Source organism: Ctenopharyngodon idella, chromosome 2 (assembly GCF_019924925.1).
Source record: "Ctenopharyngodon idella isolate HZGC_01 chromosome 2, HZGC01, whole genome shotgun sequence".
Classification (NCBI taxonomy): domain Eukaryota; kingdom Metazoa; phylum Chordata; class Actinopteri; order Cypriniformes; family Xenocyprididae; genus Ctenopharyngodon; species Ctenopharyngodon idella.
This window is the reverse complement of record NC_067221.1, coordinates 7,770,141-7,790,963: the sequence shown is the minus strand read 5'-3', so window position 1 is coordinate 7,790,963 and position 20,823 is coordinate 7,770,141. Positions and strand designations below refer to the sequence as shown.

The window sequence follows — 20,823 nt, the reverse complement described above, 5'->3', positions numbered from 1 at the left end:
GACTCATTCACTCATTTACTATTGACCACACTATATAGTGAATGTCATGTAATTCGCTGTGTGATAAGAGAGTGAGTGTAATGGTTCAGGTGTTACAGGGTGACATATTGGTGCCTCCGTATTACCATATATTTCATTTTTATCTCAAAATATACTGATAACCACCATAATACAGATGGTAAAACAAAAAGAAATAAACATTAAATAACAAAATGTAACACAAAAACCCTATACATCATTGATAACAAAAATAACAAGAAACAAAACTATTTATGCAAAATATATTGTAAGTTTATTATTTTCACTATAAATTATATGGCAATTTGACAGTATTTTACAGTGAAATTATAATATGTTAAACCATTTATAATTTACAGCTTTATTACAAATATTTTTACAGTGCATTTGAAACAGATTTCATTTGCATTTTAGGCTTCAAAATGTTTTGTTAGATGTACTGAAAAGCTAAACAAAGCCAAAGAAAATGCACCCGAACTCAATTGGTTGCCACATGTATTATGAACGTGCCAAGAGCATCCAGCTAACTAAACCTCTTTTCAGATAAGACCACAGTTTTCTGCTTTCTTAGCTTCGCTGAATGGCTGGCTATGAGAAAACATTTGAACTTGTAGCTGAAAGGGAAATGTAAATAGCACATTAGAGGCTTTGAAGTAATCGACCTTTGCTGTAGCAGAATCACCTCTCACTATGTGGTCTGAATGAAAATACTAGTCCTGTATTCATAGTAGACTTGGAAGCTTTGACTGTAAAGAGCTTGAATGTGGCACCGCAGTCCCGACGGACTGATCAGATTTCCTGGATAATGTGGGAGAGCTGTGTCCAGATACGGGCTGACTGTGCACTGATCTGCTTAGCTGTCGGAGTCAGCGCAGGTGAAACGTATCGAGAGCTGGAAGTGAGCCCTGCATCAGGAGTCAAGCTGCTGTTTCTGCATCAGCTGTCCGATTCAATGTACCACGCCTCTGTAAATGGAGATGGAAAGAGATACTGGTAGGATGGAGGAGATGGATAGATGGACAGATATCTTTAACTTCACATTGTCATATGCGGTTGCATATAGTCTGACAAGCTACAAGCAGTTCATTTGGGATGTGGCTGAAAGTCAGATTTGGAAGGTTCAGTAAGTGAGTCAAATCCGTAAATATGCGTACAGATTCAGTGAGTTCATTTGGTGAAAGATTCATTAGACTAGTGTTGTCACGATACTGGAATTTCCTTGAAAAATATTGATATACAATATCATTTTCGGGGAAACTGCCATATATAGTGGCATACAGATCATTTATTCTCTTTTTTTTTTTTTTTTTTTTTTTTTTTTGTACATTTGGGTCATTTTGTTGTAATAGCTTGCACGCAGCTTATTTGAATCGATGAACTACATTTACAAAAAAATACCAGTAAACAGTCAGTAGTAAAATAAGAACAAATAAACAAATTGCAAACGTTAGCATAAATAAATACAATAGAATAAAAAGACAAATGAAATAAACATGGCTTTAACTTTTTCAGGTTTGTCTAACAGTATTCAGGTAAGCATACTACAGAAATGAAAGTAATCAAAAGTAAAATAACACTGGATAGTTTTCATTGTAAAAATTAAATACAGATTAATGCTTACAATTAAAGTTACAAAAGTTATTCAGTCATGAGCAGCGAGTGATTTTCTTTGTCTTTTGTTCTTTTATTAACATGACAGACAGCAGCAGGTTTATTAGGCTGCTGTCACTTTAAGAGCGTATGCACGGATCCAATGTACTGTTACACAATATGCGTTTTCTCTCAACTATTTATGTTCTAAAACTGATTGTATTCACCTGAATACTAGGCAAGACTGGCATTTTGACTTTTTTTTATGTATTTGACTGTTTAAGCACAATAAGACATGAAAAAGAAGTCAGTTTGGTACTCGCGCACTGTTTGAGAGGCGGCTTTATGAGAGAGCTACTTCAGCGGTCAGTGATCAGTGGTGCACACGCTTTTGATGTGAGCGCGAAACCTGCGGGAATGAGTAAAATTATGTGCAATACAAGCATTATTCAACTGGAGCGAATGAGACGAGTGAGTGACAGGAGGCGGGTGTGTGTCAATTCGCTGTCAGAGAGAAGAGAGCGAGAACACGCAGCTGGTATTGGTGTATTGATACTGCAGAAAAGGAGTATTGGAACCGTTTGAGATATTTCAGTATCAATACGTTTCGAAATATTGATATTTTTGACAACACTACATATTAGACTGATTCAGAATAACTTGAACAGTTTTTTTTTACTAACTGCGCGTCACTTTTTTCGTACAACCAGAGAAGACATGCTGTCTTTTGCATTATTCCACAATATCTGGGCTTTATTACTGAATTATATGTAATTCTGACTGGCAGATCACTTAATGGATGTTTTGATCTTGTGTTTGAGTTCTGTTGGGATGTGAGCCGGATGTGAGCCAGATGAGAGGCCAGTCATTGTGGTAATCTGGTCAGCAAGCATCACCACAATTTCTCATAAGGAGAGAAACTGATGCCAGCAGATTTACTGGGCACTTTACTCCTGGATAGTCCATGTTGTGTGACCAACTGTCTGATCGTATGTGCTGTGTCATTGGGTTCAAACTTATAGCAGCTGTAAACTTTAAAACAAAAAGAGATATATATAGACATGTACATTGTATATTCTGTTCAAAAGTAAAAAAAAAAAAAAGGTCAGTGGTGTTGTTTTTTAGTCATTTATTTTGAAAAAAAATAATAATAAATTATTCAGCAAGGATGCATCACTGGTAAATTGACCAAAAGTGACAGTAAAGACATTTATAATGTTACAACATTTTTCTACATTGTTCTGAGCAGCAAAACAGAATATTAGAATGATTTCTGAAGGATCATGTGACACTGAAGACTGGAGGAATGGCTGCTGAAAATTCAGCTTTGCCATCACAGGAATAAATTAAATTTTAAAAAATATTAAAACAAAAAAACAGTCATTTTAAATTATAATAATATTTTGCAATATTAATGTTTTTACTACATTTTTGATCAAACAAATGCAGCTTTAATGAGCATAAAAGACTTCTTTCAGTGTGTGGGTGTGTGGGTGTGTGTGGGTGGGTGGGTGTGTGGGTGTGGGTGTGTGTGTGTGTGTGTGTGTGTGGGTGGGTGTGTGTGTGTGTGTGTATGATGTTGTAGATATGATTGTGTTTTTCTCCTCTGGTCTCATCTAATGACTGAATCCTCATTAAACACAAAGCCCAACCATGTGAGTAATGTCAAGGTGTGTATGCTGTGCAAGTGTGGCGGTAGTGCAGGTGTGAGGTGTATATGTGTGTGTGGAAGTGTTTAAGATGTTTGTGTAGTCAACTCATCCCTCGCTCCTCAGCTCCTCATAGGGCGGTCCCCATGGTAACATTCTCACGGGGACTTTGCATTGGCCAGCCCTCATTCTTGTTTATCACAGCAGCTTTCTGCCGTCCTCTTTAACCTCACCTGAGCTACGGTGAAGTAGCTCTACACCTGCACCAAACAATGAAGTGAAAACGCATAATACCTGATTGGAGTCGTCGTTTCTTTTCAGGAATGCGATAATATCCTGATATGCTCTTGGGATACTCCTTCAAGTGGATCTTTAGTTGTTTTTCGTAGGTATAAACTTTCTTTCTGAAAGCAGTGAGATTCTGGAAGTAGTTTCTTGCATGTCAGAGATTATATATTAAATATTGCTTTAACTACAGTAAAGAAGTATAAATGGGTGTGTGTGTGTGTGTATGTGTGTATATATATAAAATGATATTATTGTTTTTATCGCTGAAACTCTCACTCTCTTATGTTTGACTGCCTCCTTGTGGCCATACCCTGTAAATTCTTTTTTTTTTTTTTTTTTTTTATTGAATGACCTCAACCTTAAGTTCATAGGAAATTATAAGGATTCTTTCTGAGCAGAAACCATTCGTCATGGTTCTTATTTGCATCTCAAATCTCCTGAGGCTGAGGACACTGTGTAGTTAATGAGGAAAGACACTGAAATATCAGAATCGGAAGAGAGGATGTAATTATTACTAAGTGATCTGGCTGAATCTTGAGTAACTAAGTTAAGGTTTCTGTTATTTCTGTGTGCTGTTCTAGGTCACGAGGCCTGCCCAAATTGAAGGAGTCCTGTTCCCATGAATCTTTGTTGAGTCCAGGCAGTGCTGTTGAAGCTTTGGATCTGAGTATGGAGGAGGACGTCTACATCAAACCTTTACACAGCAGCATTCTAGGACAAGACTTCTGCTTTGAGGTACAAACTTTGCCTCTAGCATTATCAAATTGACATTTATATGTACACTCCCTTTCAAAGGTTTGGGGTTGGTAAGATTTTTTTTTTTTTTTTTTTTTTAATGTTCTATTTGAATATATTTTAATTTTTAATTTTTAATTTTTAATTTTCATAGTCACATGATACTTCAGAAATCATTCTGATATGCTGATTTGATGCCCAAGAAACATTACGTATCATTATCAGTGTTGAAAACATTAGTGCTGTTTAATATTCTTGTGGAAACCATGATACATTTTTTGGGATTCTTTTGCAATTTAAATCTTTTGTAAAATTATTAATGCCTTCACAGTCATTTTTAATGCATCCAAGCTTAATAAAAGTTTTAATTTCTTTAAAAAAATCTTTCTCAACCCAAACTTTTTATGCATTTATATTTTGTGAACCCTGTTTAACATACCATGATATATGAATATATAATGGTATTGAATTGATCTTTTGTAAGTCGCTTTGACCAAAAGTATGGATGCACCAATATGAAAATTTTGGCCGATACCGATAATTCTTTATATTTGAAAGCCGATAACCGATATATTGGCAGAGAATTCTAAATCCAATTTTTTATATCATTTTTGAGAGGCTGATTACAAAAACAAAGTTTCACTATTAAAAGCCATATCCCAAGCACACAATTATAATGTTCTTCTCATTATAATTTTATGTAACCTATATGACAAACTTGCGCTGCACAAGTTGCACTTTGTGAAGTGACTCCATTCATATTTCAAGCCATTCAAAACCATCATGGTGAACATTGTGCATCTGAAGTGTCTCAGCTGAAGGAAATAATCCATTATTAATCGGCATTGATATATCGGCCAAATTTTCTTATTGTGCTGATAACGATAACTTTAAAAAAGAACATATCAGCCGATACCGATATGGTGGCCGATATATTGTGCCTCCCTAGCCAAAAGCATCTGCTAAATTAATGTAACTGCAGTCAAACTGGACACAGGGTTATAATGGATGCATTTCAGTTCTTTATAACATATTATTTAAACGAACGATAAACTTTATGAATGAATTGCTGAATTTCTCCCCTTCCTCGTGTAGGTGGCGTACTCAGGTGGAAGTAAGTGCTTTAGCTGCTCCTCTGCTGCTGAACGGGACAAATGGATGGAGAACCTCAAGAGGACTGTGCAGCCTAATAAGGTGACCATCAGATGCTTTGTTTTTTGTCATTTTTAATCAATACAAAACCACGCATGCTTGTTTCATACCTAAAATGAGCTGCTGTGGTTTAATCAGTGTCATTCCATCACCAGGACAACTGCCGGCGGGCGGAAAACGTCCTCCGTCTGTGGATCATCGAGGCCAAAGACCTGCCACCGAAAAAGAAGTATTTCTGTGAGCTGTGTCTGGATGACATGCTGTACGCCCGCACCACCAGCAAAACCCGCTCCGACTGCCTGTTCTGGGGGGAACACTTTGAGTTCTCCGGCCTTCCAGCCATGAAGAGCATCACTGTACACATCTACCGTGATGTGGATAAGAAAAAGAAAAAGGACAAAAACAACTACGTGGGTTTGGTGAACATCCCCGTGCAGGGAGTGATGGGAAGGCAGTTTGTGGAGAAATGGTATCCGGTCAGCACCCCCACCACCAGCAAAGCCAAAGGTGGAGGCCCCTCCATCCGCATCAAATCTCGCTTCCAGACAGTCTCTATCCTGCCCATGGAGCAGTACAAGGAGTTTGCGGAGTTTGTGACCAACAACTATACCATGTTGTGCTCTGTGTTGGAGCCCGTCATCAGCGTGAAAAACAAAGAGGAGATGGCCAGCGCGCTCGTGCACATACTGCAGAGCACGGGACGGGCGAAGGTACGATGCCAGTTAAGTTCTCATTAACTTTAATTAGCCATAAATCACTTGTTTGACTAAACTGTCTTTATTAGGACTTCCTAACGGATCTGGTGATGTCAGAGGTGGATCGCTGCGCTGACCATGATGTGCTGATCTTTAGAGAGAACACGCTAGCCACCAAAGCCATTGAAGAATACCTCAAATTGGTGGGACAGAAGTACCTACATGATGCACTAGGTAAATTAAAGGATTACCCTGGTGTTTTAAAAGGAGGTTGATTGTGCTGTTTGCCTGCTCTCCTCTGGGAAAACGTTGCTAATTGAAGCTTGTATAACTAAGACCCTTTACTGTATGTTTGTTTCTGCTTTGTAGGAGAGTTTATTAAAGCCCTGTATGAGTCGGATGAAAATTGTGAAGTAGACCCATCAAAGTGCTCCAGCAGTGAGCTTCCAGAGCACCAAAGTAACCTGAAGATGTGCTGTGAGCTGGCCTTCTGCAAGATCATCAACTCTTACTGGTAAATAACTTTCAATTCCAAAACTGAACCAAATATAACAAACAAGACTACCGTTCAAAAGTCTGGGGTCTGTAAGATTTATTTATTTTATTTTATTTTTTGAAAGAAATGAAAGAATTTAATACTTTTATTCAGCAAGGACGCAATAAATTGATCAAAGTGACAGTAAAGACATTTATAATGTTACAAAAGCTTTATATTTCAGATAAATGCTGTTCTTTTGATCTTTCTATTCATCAAAGAATCCTGGAAAAAAAAAAAAAAAAAGTACACAGCTGTTTTCAGCATTGATAATATTTAGAATGATTTTTGAAGGATCATGTGACACTAAAGACTGGAGTTATGATGCTGAAAATTCAGCTCTGCCAACACAGGAATAAATTTCATTTGAAAATATATTCAAATAGAAAGTTATTTTAAATTGTAAAAACATTTCACAATATTATTGTTTTTGCTGTATTTTGGATCAAATAAATGCATTCTTGGTGAGCTGAAGAGATTTCTTTCAAAAACATTAAAAAATCTTACCGATCTAAAACTAAAAGGTCCTGAAAATATCATGGAAATTAATAAAACGTTGAATGGAAATTTTTCTAGTTGTTCTCAGCTGAAATGTTTGATATAAATTACTCCTTGTGAGTATAATCTGCATATAATGTTTTTTACTTTATGCATGTTATTTATTTTCTATGACTTTTCCAGTTGTTTATGATTTCTAAATAAGAATGTTCTTATTCAGAAATCATAAGCAACTGGAAAGGTCATAAGATTAATACAATCAAGATTAGATCATTATAAACCTTTCCAGTTGAATAACTTGGTGGCGTTCTTTATATATTTATTTTCCTAGAATTAAAAAATTCAGATTTACTCTATTGTTTGCTGTCAATAGGTTTTATTCAGCAAGGATGCATTAAATTGATCAAAAGTGACAGTAAAGACATTTATAACATTACAGAAGATTTCTTTCAAATAAGTGCAATCATTTGAACTTTGTATTCAACAAAGTATCCTGAAATAATCTATCATGGTTTTTCAAAACATTTAATAAAAAAATCTTACCGTCCCCAAACTTTTGAACTTTTGTATATGTAAGATTTTTGCCAGGATGATTATGTAGTTCACAATGCTTCTACTGGTAACTACAAATCCAACTACAATGTGCTTGTTTGTAGTTTGTTCATATGCTCATGCTTGTAGTTGCATTAGTTTCATCCTAACCCTTTACTGTACAGTGTGTTTCCACGGGAACTGAAGGAGGTGTTTGCATCATGGAAGCAGCAGTGTCAAGCTCGAGGGAAGCAGGACATCAGTCAGCGTCTAATTAGCGCATCACTCTTCCTGCGTTTCCTGTGCCCTGCCATCATGTCCCCATCCCTCTTCAGTCTCATGCAGGAATACCCAGACGACCGTACCTCACGAACACTCACCCTCATCGCCAAAGTCATCCAGAATCTCGCTAACTTTGCCAAGTATGTCATGAATACTAGATTTTCAAATGTTTACTAGATAAAATTCAAAACAGATTTTTGGCATTTTGAATGTGAAATAGTAGAGATGCAACAATGTATCGGTCACGGATATTAAAACATGATCAAAACAGTAATCTATTTTAATGACAAAAGTGATATTGGAATCAGACAATAGTTGTTTGTTAAAATCTGTATCGGCCAAAATAAATCCTAACAGTGCATTACTAGAAAACAGGAATTTGAGTCAAATTTAAATGTGAAAATTGGAACTTAAGTAACATTTTGATTAGAGCAATCAGATTAGCGATTTACATGATACTTACATATTCAAAATAACCAAATTCTGATTTAATGTTATGTATTAATTTTGTAATATTCTTGTGCATGTAAATGCAGTCATTGTAAAACTTCAGTGTCTGTTTGCCTTCGAGCACTTTTGGAATTTCTCATGCATTTCTTATTCTCTGTTACATCAGATTCGGGAACAAAGAAGAGTACATGGCTTTCATGAATGAATTCCTGGAGCACGAGTGGGCTGGTATGACACGTTTTCTGCTTGAGATCTCAAATCTTGAGACGATCTCCAACACCCCAGGCTTTGAGGGCTACATCGACCTGGGCCGCGAGCTGTCCGTGCTTCACGCACTACTGTGGGAGGTAGTGTCTCAACTGGACAAGGTACTGCAATCCCTCCAAATCTATATACTGCAACAATACCTCTTACAATGAAATCTACTGTAGGCTAAAGTCTGATTTTACAAAGATTTACAACAGCTGAGGTTCTATTTATTCATAAGACGTGACAACAGGGGGTTAAAAACGCACCTGCTTACCACAGAGATGTAAACCTCTTCACTCAGTAATTTTTTCTTCATTAAAAAGTTTTAGATATAGAAATGAACAATACTTACAAATGCAACATGCACAAAAAGAATATTACTTGACATAAACAAAAAAAATTACTGAGTGCACCTTTAAAGGTTTATTTCACCCAAAAATGAAATTTCTGTCATTAATTACTCACCCTCATGTTGTTCCAAACCCGTAAGACCTTCATTCATCTTCGGAACACAAATTAAGATATTTTTGATGAAATCTGAGAGGCTTTTTATCTCCCATAGAAAGCAATGTAATTACCACATTCAAGGTCCAGAGAAGTAATAAAGACATTGTTAAAATAGTCCATGTGACTACAGTGGTTCAACCCTAATTTATGAAGCAACCGGAATACTTTTTGTGTTCAATCACGTGAACAGCGTAGGCCAATACTGAGCCGGCGTTTTGACATAGAACTCGAAATGCTGCACTGTTTACACTACATCAACAACGTAGGAGACTGACAGGGAAGAGAAGAAATCGTTGAATAAAGTCTCGTCGCTTCATAACATTAAGGTTGAACCACTGTAGTCACATGGACTATTTTAACAATGTCTTTACTACCTTTCTGGGCCTTGAATGTGGTAATAATGTTGGAGTCTCGGAGGCTCACGTATTTCATCAAAAATATCTTAATTTTTGTTCTGAATATGAACGAAGGTCTTACGGGTGTGGAACGACATGAGGGTGAGTAATTAAAAACAGAATTTTCATTTTTGGGTGAACTAACCCTTTAAGTATTAATTAAGAGCGCCCATGTCTCAAAATCAGGAAACACATTTCATACCTCAGAGGTATTGCCGCAAATGTTTTATGTTGAGCTGTGTGCTTTATGTCAGTAACGCTTGATCCCCACTAAACGTTGTAAGGATGTAGCTGATTTTAAATGTTATCTTTACAGTACTGTTAAGGGCTTTGTGTGACCAAAAAAAAGCTTTGCACTTGTTTGCATTGTTGTTATTATTATTAGAGGTTATCCTCGAGGTTAGTGTCCCTGTTTAAACTGAAACAGTCTGTCTGATGGCATTGGACACAGCGCGTTCACGCATTCCCACGTGCCCTTCCCCTAACTCTTGCCGACCTGTTGCGTCTGGAGCATGGTTTTGTTTGGTCTGCGATTAAAACCTCCCTGCACAATGTTTTGGTTTCCTGTCATGAGTTAATTCATCTCAACCTTTCTTTTATCTTGTCTCAGACATAACCTTCTGTTGTTGTTTGATGCATGCCCTGCATTTGACCATTTTACCTTGTTTTTTGGTTTGTTGTTTTTGGAATGGCTTTTGTCATTTTTGTAGAAGCATGTGTTTGGTTATTCTTTTATTTATCCCTAATTTGACTTTTTTCCTTTTGTTTTCTCCTCTTTTTACCCATGCCACTATACATTCCACCCTTTCCTGTCCGACACACTGTGTCTCCATGGTAATGCTGTCCTACCACCAATGCATTATGGTGCCTACTATCTCAACCAACCAAAAAAAAAAAAAAAAACCTCCTGCCAACCCACCAATCTGCCATCTGCACCCTCAAACTCTCGGGCTCCATGTGGTTGCCCTCTGTGGTCCGTAATGTGGTTACCATGGTAACGCACCAACCCAGGGTGACAATTCCTTCCTGCAGGCGACGGTGGCCAAACTGGGGCCCCTGCCGCGAATCCTTGGCGATATTACCCGCTCGCTGTCCAGTCCCACCCCCATCCAGCAGCAGCTCAGGCGCTTTCAGGACCATAGCTCCACTCATGACATCAGTGGAAGTGTGTCCTCAGGACTGCAGAGAATATTTGAGGACCCAGCAGACAGGTAGGACATAATTTTCTTTATTTTGATATCTATGTCTCCTGTGCTACATTCCAAATCTTCTAACGCCATACTTAAGGAAGATGTATCATAGAGGTTCACATATCTTTAGACCTCCTTGGCTGAAAAATCACTTTGAAGTTGGCATGAAAAAAAAAATCTATCTTCTGAAGGCATGTTATTGATCTTATGTCATTGAACTATTCATCCATGAATGTTTAATTTTTTTGATACCATGTTTTTAATTAAAATTGACTCCGCTTAAAGTCGCCATGAAATCAGAATTGAAGATTTTTGGCTTTTAGTATGAATATGTTAGCCTGTTATTTATAAGCTAGTGTGCTCCAAAACAATGACAAAATTCACATTTAGAAGATATAAGCATTCAAAACTTATAGTCTCTGACTTCTGCCAGTATGGATCAGTGATTTTGATGACATCGCTCTACACTTAAGCTTCTCATCAGATTTTCTGTCCAATCAAATGCTTTCTAGAATCTGAAGCGTCCCGCCCCCTACATTATAAATAGACCCTGAGATGCGTCTGAAATCGGTCACTTGTTCAAACAATGACTACTTTCTACATGGTGAATGGCATATAGTGCACTATATAGTGGATATGGAACAATTCAGACAGTGTAAATATGCTTTCAATTCGGGAAAATTAAGTCTGGTTTCATGTTAGTGTCATGTGAACCGCCACAGCTCCAGTCCAGAGACACGATAGCAGGATCATATGCGCGAGTCGGCGCAGACCACAAAATGTATTGGACCCATTTGAATTCTTCACAGAATGCTATATTTTAAAGCGATTATGGAGAAGATTAGGGGGAGAAACGGTTAGAGATTTGGAGGAAACTGAGGTTTTACCGAGCTTAACGGCTCTGGCCAAGCCGGCTGAGCTGTGATATAAACAAAACGCTATTGGCTATTTAAAAAAAGGGGAGGAGCTGTTCGATATGTCCCGCCCTGTCCTCCTGTTTCAGTGGAAATTGTCAACACACTGAACAATACTGCGCGTTTCAAGGCACTTCAATGGGACTTTAAACCCTAGTGCCTTCCTTACAATTGACTGCAAGCTCGCATTCAAATCTTTGTCCAATCAACAACCGATGAATTGAGGGAATTGAGTCCCTGCCATAATCCGTTTCACTCTGATGTACTTCAAAATAAAGAATAAAAGATCTGTTGCAGCTTCCGTTTCATCACAGTTTTAAAAAGGCTTCATAACAGATGGCTGGCAAGCTTACGTATACTTCTCTGAGAAAGCCAATGGTTATAGGACAAAGAAAGATCACAATGCAATGTCACACCAATGTATTGTACCTGTATGTTACATTGAATCTCCGAAACACCTGAGACTGAATTTGACTATTGAATCATGTGCCATAGTATGACCGCATTATTCTCATATATTCATTCTTGCATATCTCGTTCCCCAGTGAAATGAGGAGCATCAAATCTCCTGTCCAGGAGCACATGGAGGCCTTAGTCCGAGGGAAGCATCCTTTATTGGGTCAGCAGTCCTCCACGCACAGCATGAGCTTCTCTGACAAAGAGGAGCGAGACAGCCCACTCCCGAATGGACGCAGCATATCTTTAATGGACCTGCAGGACTCTTACCTGGCACAGGGGCATCCGGTTCCCAACCCTCTCAATGAAACCCCTCCTAGATTAGGCCGAGTGGGCTCTCAAGCTTCCATCGGCCCTGTCCCTCCTCCACACCTCCACCAGCCCCCCGTCCATCCGAAAGTTCCCCAGCTGAGGGACAACTTGCCCCAGAGTGCCCCGCAGGTGCGTCGCCCTATCCACCCCTCCCTCAGCCAGCAGCGCAGCCTGCAACCGTTGTCTTTCCAAAACCCCGTTTACCACCTCAGCAACCTGCACGCACAATCCACGCACTCGACCCAATCCACGCACTCCGCCCAGTCCCTGCAGCCGGACTCCAGCTCGGAGAACCTGAGCACGGGCAGTTCTCGGAGCGCCAGCCCCAGCGCGTCAGGTGGCAGGGGAGCCACTCCAAGAGCCCGGATGCCCTCCACCAGCAGCGTGGAGGAGGAACTCAGTCGCAAAAGCATCCAGGGGCAGGAGACACCTCCTCCCACGGCACGCTGGCACCCGCCCCTGGCAGACCAGCACTCGGGAGCCCAGGTGGTGGCTGTTCCGAGGCAGAGCAGCGCGGGTACGGCACATATCGTGAAGGTGGAGCAGCAGAGTCGAGGAGTGGGGCTGGTGGCAGGAAACGCAGGGGCGCGAACCCCAAGGTCACTCCCTCACAGCGCTTCCCTCCGTAGTAGCAGCAGCGTCAACACAGAACCCATGCAGCCGAGCGGTGAGAGATCCAGGCAGCAGTCCACGTGCTCCAAAGACAGCTCGGTACCAGGAGGGCGAGGCAACAAACAGGTAAAGAGGAAAGAGAGTTTGCTTTATTTTTAAATGTTTGAGCCCAAATAATGCTTTGTTTGCTTGTGTCTTTAAGGTCCAGTCACCTGTAGAGTCAGTCACCATGTCTCCAGTGGAGCGAACTGCTGCATGGGTCTTGAATAACGGCCAATATGAAGATGAGGAAGAGGAAGGCCAGAGCAAAGACGATGCCAAACATGTAGAGAAGGTACTAAACTCGATAAAGAAAAAATGCCTGCAAATAAGCATTGTAAAAGGTTTTAACATGTTCTATTCTTCTTCTATAAAGTACGAACAGGAGATCTCAAAGCTGAAGGAGCGTCTGCGGACGTCTAGCCGGCGACTCGAGGAGTATGAGAGACGGCTACTGGCGCAGGAACAGCAGATGCAGAAGCTGCTCTTGGAATACAAAGCTCGATTGGAGGACAGCGAGGACCGTCTGCGCAGACAGCAGGAAGAGAAAGACAGCCAGATGAAGAGTATTATCTGCAGGTGGGTTTATGAACAGGCAGAGTATGAGTAAAATTGCACTATTCATTAAAGAGTGGAAATCGTACACTTTTAATTGCAAAAACAACATTTAGTAAAGATCAAGTAAAATCCTTTGATATCTGTATGTTTGCTGTTTAACCATTTAAAGGTCATCTAAGCCATTCAATCTGGGGTCTGGAGACCCTAATTTATTCTTTTGATGGCAAAGCTGAATTTTTCAGCATTATTTCAGTCTCACATGATCTTTCAGAATTTATTCTAATACGCCAATTTGGTGCTCAAGAAACATTTTTTATTATTGTTATTGTCAATGTTGAAAACAGTTGTGCTGCTCAATATTTTTGTGGGAACTATGGCCCTGTTTACACCTGGTATTAAGATGCGTTTTGGTCGATCGGATCACAAGTAAATGAGAGAGACATATCAGTTTACACCTGGTGTTTTTCCGTCTCTTTTGTCCACTTTCAACCATTTCTGTCCTGATTTCTTCAAGGTAAGGGTCTATGGGCAGGAATATGTATGGGTTTTGTTCAGATCTTTCGATCTGCTGAAGAAAATAAGCTTGCACAATTTACATATGAACGGCCGGAGATGACGGAAAAATAGAGAACAAAATCATGCCGAACGCTGTGAGTGTGTGTTAGAAATCAGGAATGGTGAGAGAACATTGTGCTTGGTACGTTTTTCGTCTTCAAACCAAACTTGGGTCTTCAGCCAACAAAGTTTAAATCCCGTCTGGCCAGAGCGCTTCCCATAATGTCTTTTCTGGCTGAACACATTCGACCACATGAGCGTATACACTACGAAAGCAATCCGGTCGAATGCGTTTTCGACTACCTCTGGAAGTGGTCGAAAGTGGACAAGCTCAAAACGTTTTACACCATGTGCACACCTGAATTTAGCGTCCACTTGTGATCCGTTCCGATTCATTTTTTTTTTTTTCTATTCTTTGAATAGACATTTCAAACAAATAGCATTTATTTGAAATTGAAATCTTTTATAACATTATAAATGTCTTGTAACTGATTTAATGTAGCCTTGCTGAGTAAAATTTATTTAGTACTAAGTTTTTTTTTTTTTCCATTTGACCTTTAATTCATCATATACACAATATGTAAAAAAAAAAAAATAAAAAAAAATGATTTGTAATTGTGCAACCATGTGAAATCTGACAGGGTGTTGTCATTTGTGGTTCATAGGCTGATGGCCGTAGAAGAAGAACTGAAGAGAGACCATGCGGAGATGCAGGCGGTCATAGATGCCAAACAGAAGATAATTGATGCACAGGTAATGCAGATGTCCATATTAACCAGCATGATAAATGCAAGGGAACTTTAGTATGAGTTTGGAGATCATCTTAGTCTATTGTCTGGTTGTGAGGTGCTGGCCTGTGTGTGCTGCACAGTGGTATGCTTTGAACTCCCTGCTAAACCTCAGATGGTATTAAAGCAGGCTGCTGACTGGCTCATTGTTACTGTGTCCTACTGAATTCCAGGTCGCTAATGGAACTGAGGTAATACCAGCAGGCAAGTACAAGCAGACAGTTCTGCTCCTGCAGAGCAGCTAGGCTTATGTAAGCGCACCCCACTCCAACACCCATGCCCGGCCTGAACCTTTGCAACACTTAGTCCTCTAAGCCATTTTGTTTCTCTCCACTTCAGACGATATAATAAAACAATGGTTAAAGGTGAAGTGTGTAGTTTTTCAATGTTAAAAGATGTTCTATCCAAATGTAATGTGTGGAGACCACTATAACACAGCCATTTGTAGGTTGACTTAAATGGATAGTTCACCCAGTAGTTCAGATTTTGAAGCCAAGAAAATGCATCCACCCATTCATCATAAAATTAATCCATACGGCTCCAGGGGGTTTATAAAGGCCTTCTGAAGTGAAGCAATGGGTTTTTGTAAGAAAAATATCCATATTTACAACATAACGAACTATATCAACTGGCTTGTCTGTACGCATCGCCTCGCTTCAAAAGGCTTTATTAACCCCCTGGAGCCGTATGGGTTATTTTTTATGCATGGATTTTTTTTAGGGCTTCAAAAGGATATTTTCAAGGATATTTTTAAATATATCTCTGATTGTGTTCATTTGAAAGAAGATATATACACCTAGAATGGCTTGAGGGTGAGTGAATCATGGGACAATTTTCACTTCTGGGTGAACTATCCCTTTAAGAACAGTGTAAACACTGGTTTTGTGTTTTTAACATTGTTTGATCGATCAAACAAAAATGTATAAAATAATGTATAAAAAATTAATTGAATGGGGGTATAGGCTAAGCTACCAGGCTAACAGTTAGCTTGCAAAATGTAAGCGAACAAAACAAAAAATGCCAATAACTGGAAATGTGTATTTTTAACAAACTATAGCTTTTTTTATAAAATGTTAGATATAATAATATAAAATGTTATTGTATGTAACATGAATAATATATTACATTTAAATGTAAATTTTTATTAAATTAATATTTAAAGGTATAGTCCACCCACGTCAGTATTTACTCAACATCATTTCATTCCAAACCTGTATACATTTTTCTTCTGAGGAAAACAAAAGAGTATATTTTGAAGAATGTTGGTAACCGAACAGTTTTGGTTCCCATTGACTTGCATTGTATATTTCGTCCATACAATGGAAGTCAGTAGGAATCAAAAATGTTTGTTTACCAGTATCTTCTTTTATGTTCCACAGAAGGAAGAAAGTCATACAAGTTTGGATGACAGTTTCATTTTTGCGTGGCCTATCCGTTTAAATATTAATTAAAAATCGCATTTAAATTTTAATATTATTAATGTTACATATAATAATGAGAATGAGAATTTTCATTTTTGGGTGGCCTATCCCTTTAAGTAATAATGTTATAATTACATTTAAAAGACATTAGCTGAATATAATAACAGTTCATCATAAAAGAAGTTTTGTAGAAATCATTAAAAAAATCTTTCAGCCCATGAAATCATTTTGGGATTGTAGATGGAATGAAATTGTTCATGACAACATTAGTGTCAAAATTACACACTTTACCTTTAAAATAGATATTTGAATATGTTTGCATACTTCAGCTTTTTGGTCGTAGCCTGTTTTGTCATTTCACTTTCAAAATTCTCTTTGGGGTTAGTGAACGTTCATGCTTTTCCCACCCTTCAAAGCTGTCAGAGCATCTTCCTGATGTTTAGTGCTGTTGAGGAATGTGTGTTATAGGGATCGCTCCTAGCAGATTCAGTACCTGGTATCTGTGAGCTCTAGCTTTGGCTGCTGTTTTTTTGTTTTCCCTCCTTTTTTTTTTGCCTAGTCACTTCCTGATTGCCCATGCTGCCACACTCCCAGCACCCTAGTCGGTGTGTGTGCACTCCACACAAATTGCCACTGCCCTCTGCAGATAATTATTTTATAGTGTAAAGATGGTCTCGCTTTTACTTCTCTAGTTTTGTCTATGCAAGTTGTTTGTGCAGGATTTGAGTTGTCCTCTTTTTGCTGTCCTCACAAACTTGCCCTTTTGTGTGTTGTGTGTGTTCTTTTGAAGGCAGATTCTTGTAGCACATGTGATTGCCTGACACTTGCTTGACTGTTTGTCAGACTGCCACAGATTATAAAGCCCCCTATTCATGTCAACTATTGTTTGCCTTATTGAATTTATCTTCATATGAAGTTGATTTGGTTATACTTTTAAAAAATATACACATGATAAAACATTAAATTTATTGATTTTGTTTTATTTTTATTTATAATGTTTAGTTTCACCATGTATGTCCACTTTTTTACTTTGAATATTTTCATTATTTCACATTCATAATTTTATTATATTGTTTTATTTGTGATCTTTTTTAAAAGAATATTCATGGTTAAATACGATTAAAAGTTAATTATAATTTTTGGGGTAATTATGTGTGAATAAAGACTATTTAGTTGTTTCAGTTTAAAATGACAATATACATTTTTAGTTTTAAGCAAGTTTTTAACATATCATATACATACACCGATCAGGCATAACATTATGACCACCTTCCTAATATTATATTGGTCCCCTTTTGCTGCCAAAACAGCCCTGACCTGTTGAGACATGGACTCCACTAGACCCCTGAATGTGTGCTGTGGTATCTGGCACAAAGATGTTAGCAGCAGATCCTTTAAGTCCTGTAAGTTGCGAGGTGGGGCCTCCATGGATCGGACTTGTTTGTTCAGCACATCCCACAGATGCTCGATTAGATTGAGATCTGGGGAATTTGGAGGCCAAGTCAACACCTCAAACTCATTGCTGTGCTCCTCAAACCATTCCTGAACCATTTTTGGTTTGTGGCAGGATGCATTATCCTGCTGAAAGAGGCCACAGCCACCAGGGAATACTGTTTCCATGAAAGGAACTGACTCCTTATTTTTTATCAGAACCAGCATTAACTTCTTGAGCAATTTGAGCTACAGTAGCTCGTCTGTTGGATCGGACTACACTGGCCAGCCTTCGCTCCCCACGTGCATCAATGAGCCTTGGCCGCCCATGACCCTGTCGCCGGTTCACCATTGTTCCTTCCTTGGACCGCTTTTGATAGATACTGACCACTGCAGACTGGGAACACCCCACAAGAGCTGCAGTTTTGGAGATGCTCTGACCCAGTCGTCTAGCAATCACAACTTGGCCCTTGTCAAACTCACTCAAATCCTTACGCTTGCCCATTTTTCCTGCTTCTAACACATTAACTTTGAGGACAAAATGTTCACTTGCTGCCTAATATATCCCACCTACTAGCAGGTGCCGTGATGAAGAGATAATCAGTGTTATTCACTTCACCTGTCAGTGGTCATAATGTTATGCCTGATCGGTGTATATAATTACATATATACAGAATAATTTATGTAAATTAAATTTATGTAAAATTGTGAGCTCCTGTCTTCTGCATCTAAATCACCAAGTGTGGGTTGTAATATTTAACCTTGAATATTCCTTTAAGTCATGTTAATATCCACTGTATTTAACTTTTGACCTCCAGATTTTGATGTACTTCTCTCTCTCTCTCTCTATCTTTTGCAGGAGAAGAGGATCAGCTCCCTGGATGCAGCTAACTCTCGGCTGATGAGTGCCCTCACTCAGGTGAAAGAGCGATACAGCATGCACAACCTCCGCAATGGCCTGTCGCCCACCAACCCCACCAAGCTCTCCATCACAGAGAATGGAGAGTTTAAGAACAGCAGCTGCTGATTGGTGCTCAGGACTTGATGATCCGTGCCGATTGGTGCTCCAAAAACAGATCACCGGCACCGATCGGTCGAGTTCAACAGGGACAGAGTATCCAGACTACATGCCTAAAAACTGACTGACTACTGTATAAATGTGATTGCAAGGAATGTCTGGTTATTAATGTATATAAACGTTATCTAATATTGGTTATGTACAGAAATGCTACTGCAGAGGAGTGTTTTGAAATTGCGTGGGAGAGTTAAGCGTAGTATCGGTTCTGAGTCAGTGAGTTTGTGTTTTTTTTAAGACTGATTTACGCATAAATGCTGATTTAAGATTGCAAAAAGATTTTTAATTATTGCCTAAGATATATGAAGGAGATGTACATATCTTAAAATAGAATTGTTTTAAAAGAAAATATGAAGAAAAGCACATAGGTATCAGCCGTAGATGTAAATGTCCGCAAGTTGCAGAATCTGACAGGCAGAAATAGATGGAAGGCAATTTTATGCACTCAGTTTTCTAACACAAATTTTCTATTTTTTTTTTTTTTAATTATTATTTTATGTTATCATCTTGCAAAAGGTTGTTACATCTAATTTTTAGGTGACTAACTGAAAGGACATGGTTAAGGCAGCCACAGTTCAATTGCAAAATTACAAAAGATCTTGAACATGATATTTAAGATTTTTAAGTATGTGTTCATTAATATGTTACTAAAAAAGACGACTAAAGCAGTGGGTTTAATGAATTAAAATACCAAACTGAATTAACGGTTTTTATTTTGTCAGATATGTAGGCTTTGACTGACTTAACTTTTTTCCCCCTGGGTATCTGACCAGAGTGCTGTGAAACCACCAATCTTCAGTCTCACTGCCCTCTTGTTCTAGACAGCCTCACTGCCCTCCTTCTGATCCTCTTTATTGTTTGTCGGTTACCTTTATTAAAAGTCATTGTTTTTCCACTGTGTTCTCACACTGTCAATATGAGCATCAATGCCTTTAACCTTTTGTGGCACAGAACTCCTCAATGTTTGCTGTTCTTGTAGCAATGTACTGATGGTCAGTCTCAAAGTTGAAAGCTGAGCATTGAATAAAGATGGATTGTGGCCTCATTGATCATTTTGTCTGTGTGTGACCTGAAAATGATTTATCATTTCTGCTTTCTCTTCCTTTCATTCTGCCTTATTGGCATTATTGCAATATTACAAAAAATATTACAAATATTAGCAAAAAATATTAAAGGGTTAGTTCACCCAAAAATTAAAATTCTGTCATTAATTACTCACCCTCATGTCGTTCCACACCCGTAAGACCTTCATTCATCTTCAGAACACAAATTAAGATATTTTTGATAAAATCCGATGGCTCAGCGAGGCCTGCATTGCCAGCAACATAATTAACACTTTCAATTCTCAGAAAGCTACAAAAGACGTATTTAAAACAGTTCATGTGACTACAGTGGTTCAACCTTAATATTATGAAGCAACAAGAATACTTTTTGTGCGCCAAAAAAACAAAATAACGACTTTATTCAACAATATCTAGTGATGGGTGAGTTCAAAACACTGCTTCATGAAGCTTTACGAATCTTTTGTTTCGAATCAGTGGTTCGGAGCGTGTATCAAACTGCGCTTCGAACCACTGATTCGAAACAAAAGATTCAGTGTTTTGAAATCGCCCATCACTAGACATTGTTGAATAAAGTCGTTATTTCGTTTGTGTTTTTTTTGCCGCACAAAGAGTATTCTCGTTGCTTCATAACATTAAGGTTGAAGCACTGTAGTCACATGAACTGTTTTAAATATGTCTTTAGTAGCTTTCTGGGCATTTGAAAGTGTTAATTATCTTGCTGTCAATGGAGGTTTCACTGAGCCATCAGATTTCATCAAAAATATCTTAATTTGTGTTCTGAAGATGAACGAAGGTTTTACAGGTGTGGAACGACATGAGGGTGAGTAATTCATG

General features: G+C 38.6%; 1 protein-coding gene across 6 annotated transcripts in view; it reads left to right on the top strand.

Annotated features, from left to right (window-relative positions):
- The window catches only part of rasal2 (RAS protein activator like 2), a 92,215-nt gene extending 72,241 nt beyond the window's left edge, over positions 1 to 19,974 (top strand). For 4 of the 6 annotated variants that reach the window (XM_051880666.1, XM_051880645.1, XM_051880682.1 and 1 more), the window contains 13 exons: positions 4,127 to 4,280; positions 5,376 to 5,474; positions 5,588 to 6,142; positions 6,217 to 6,361; positions 6,497 to 6,641; positions 7,877 to 8,113; positions 8,590 to 8,791; positions 10,586 to 10,785; positions 12,224 to 13,184; positions 13,261 to 13,392; positions 13,474 to 13,676; positions 14,876 to 14,963; positions 18,710 to 19,974. In XM_051880666.1, the coding sequence (XP_051736626.1) occupies positions 4,127 to 4,280; positions 5,376 to 5,474; positions 5,588 to 6,142; positions 6,217 to 6,361; positions 6,497 to 6,641; positions 7,877 to 8,113; positions 8,590 to 8,791; positions 10,586 to 10,785; positions 12,224 to 13,184; positions 13,261 to 13,392; positions 13,474 to 13,676; positions 14,876 to 14,963; positions 18,710 to 18,877 (3,289 nt within the window). In that variant the 3' untranslated portion in view covers positions 18,878 to 19,974. Of the gene's footprint in view, positions 1 to 4,126; positions 4,281 to 5,375; positions 5,475 to 5,587; positions 6,143 to 6,216; positions 6,362 to 6,496; positions 6,642 to 7,876; positions 8,114 to 8,589; positions 8,792 to 10,585; positions 10,786 to 12,223; positions 13,185 to 13,260; positions 13,393 to 13,473; positions 13,677 to 14,875; positions 14,964 to 15,171; positions 15,203 to 18,709 lie in introns of all 6 variants that reach the window. The other 2 variants (XM_051880654.1, XM_051880646.1) reach the window with 2 other exon arrangements.
- The last annotated feature ends 849 nt before the right edge of the window (positions 19,975 to 20,823 follow it).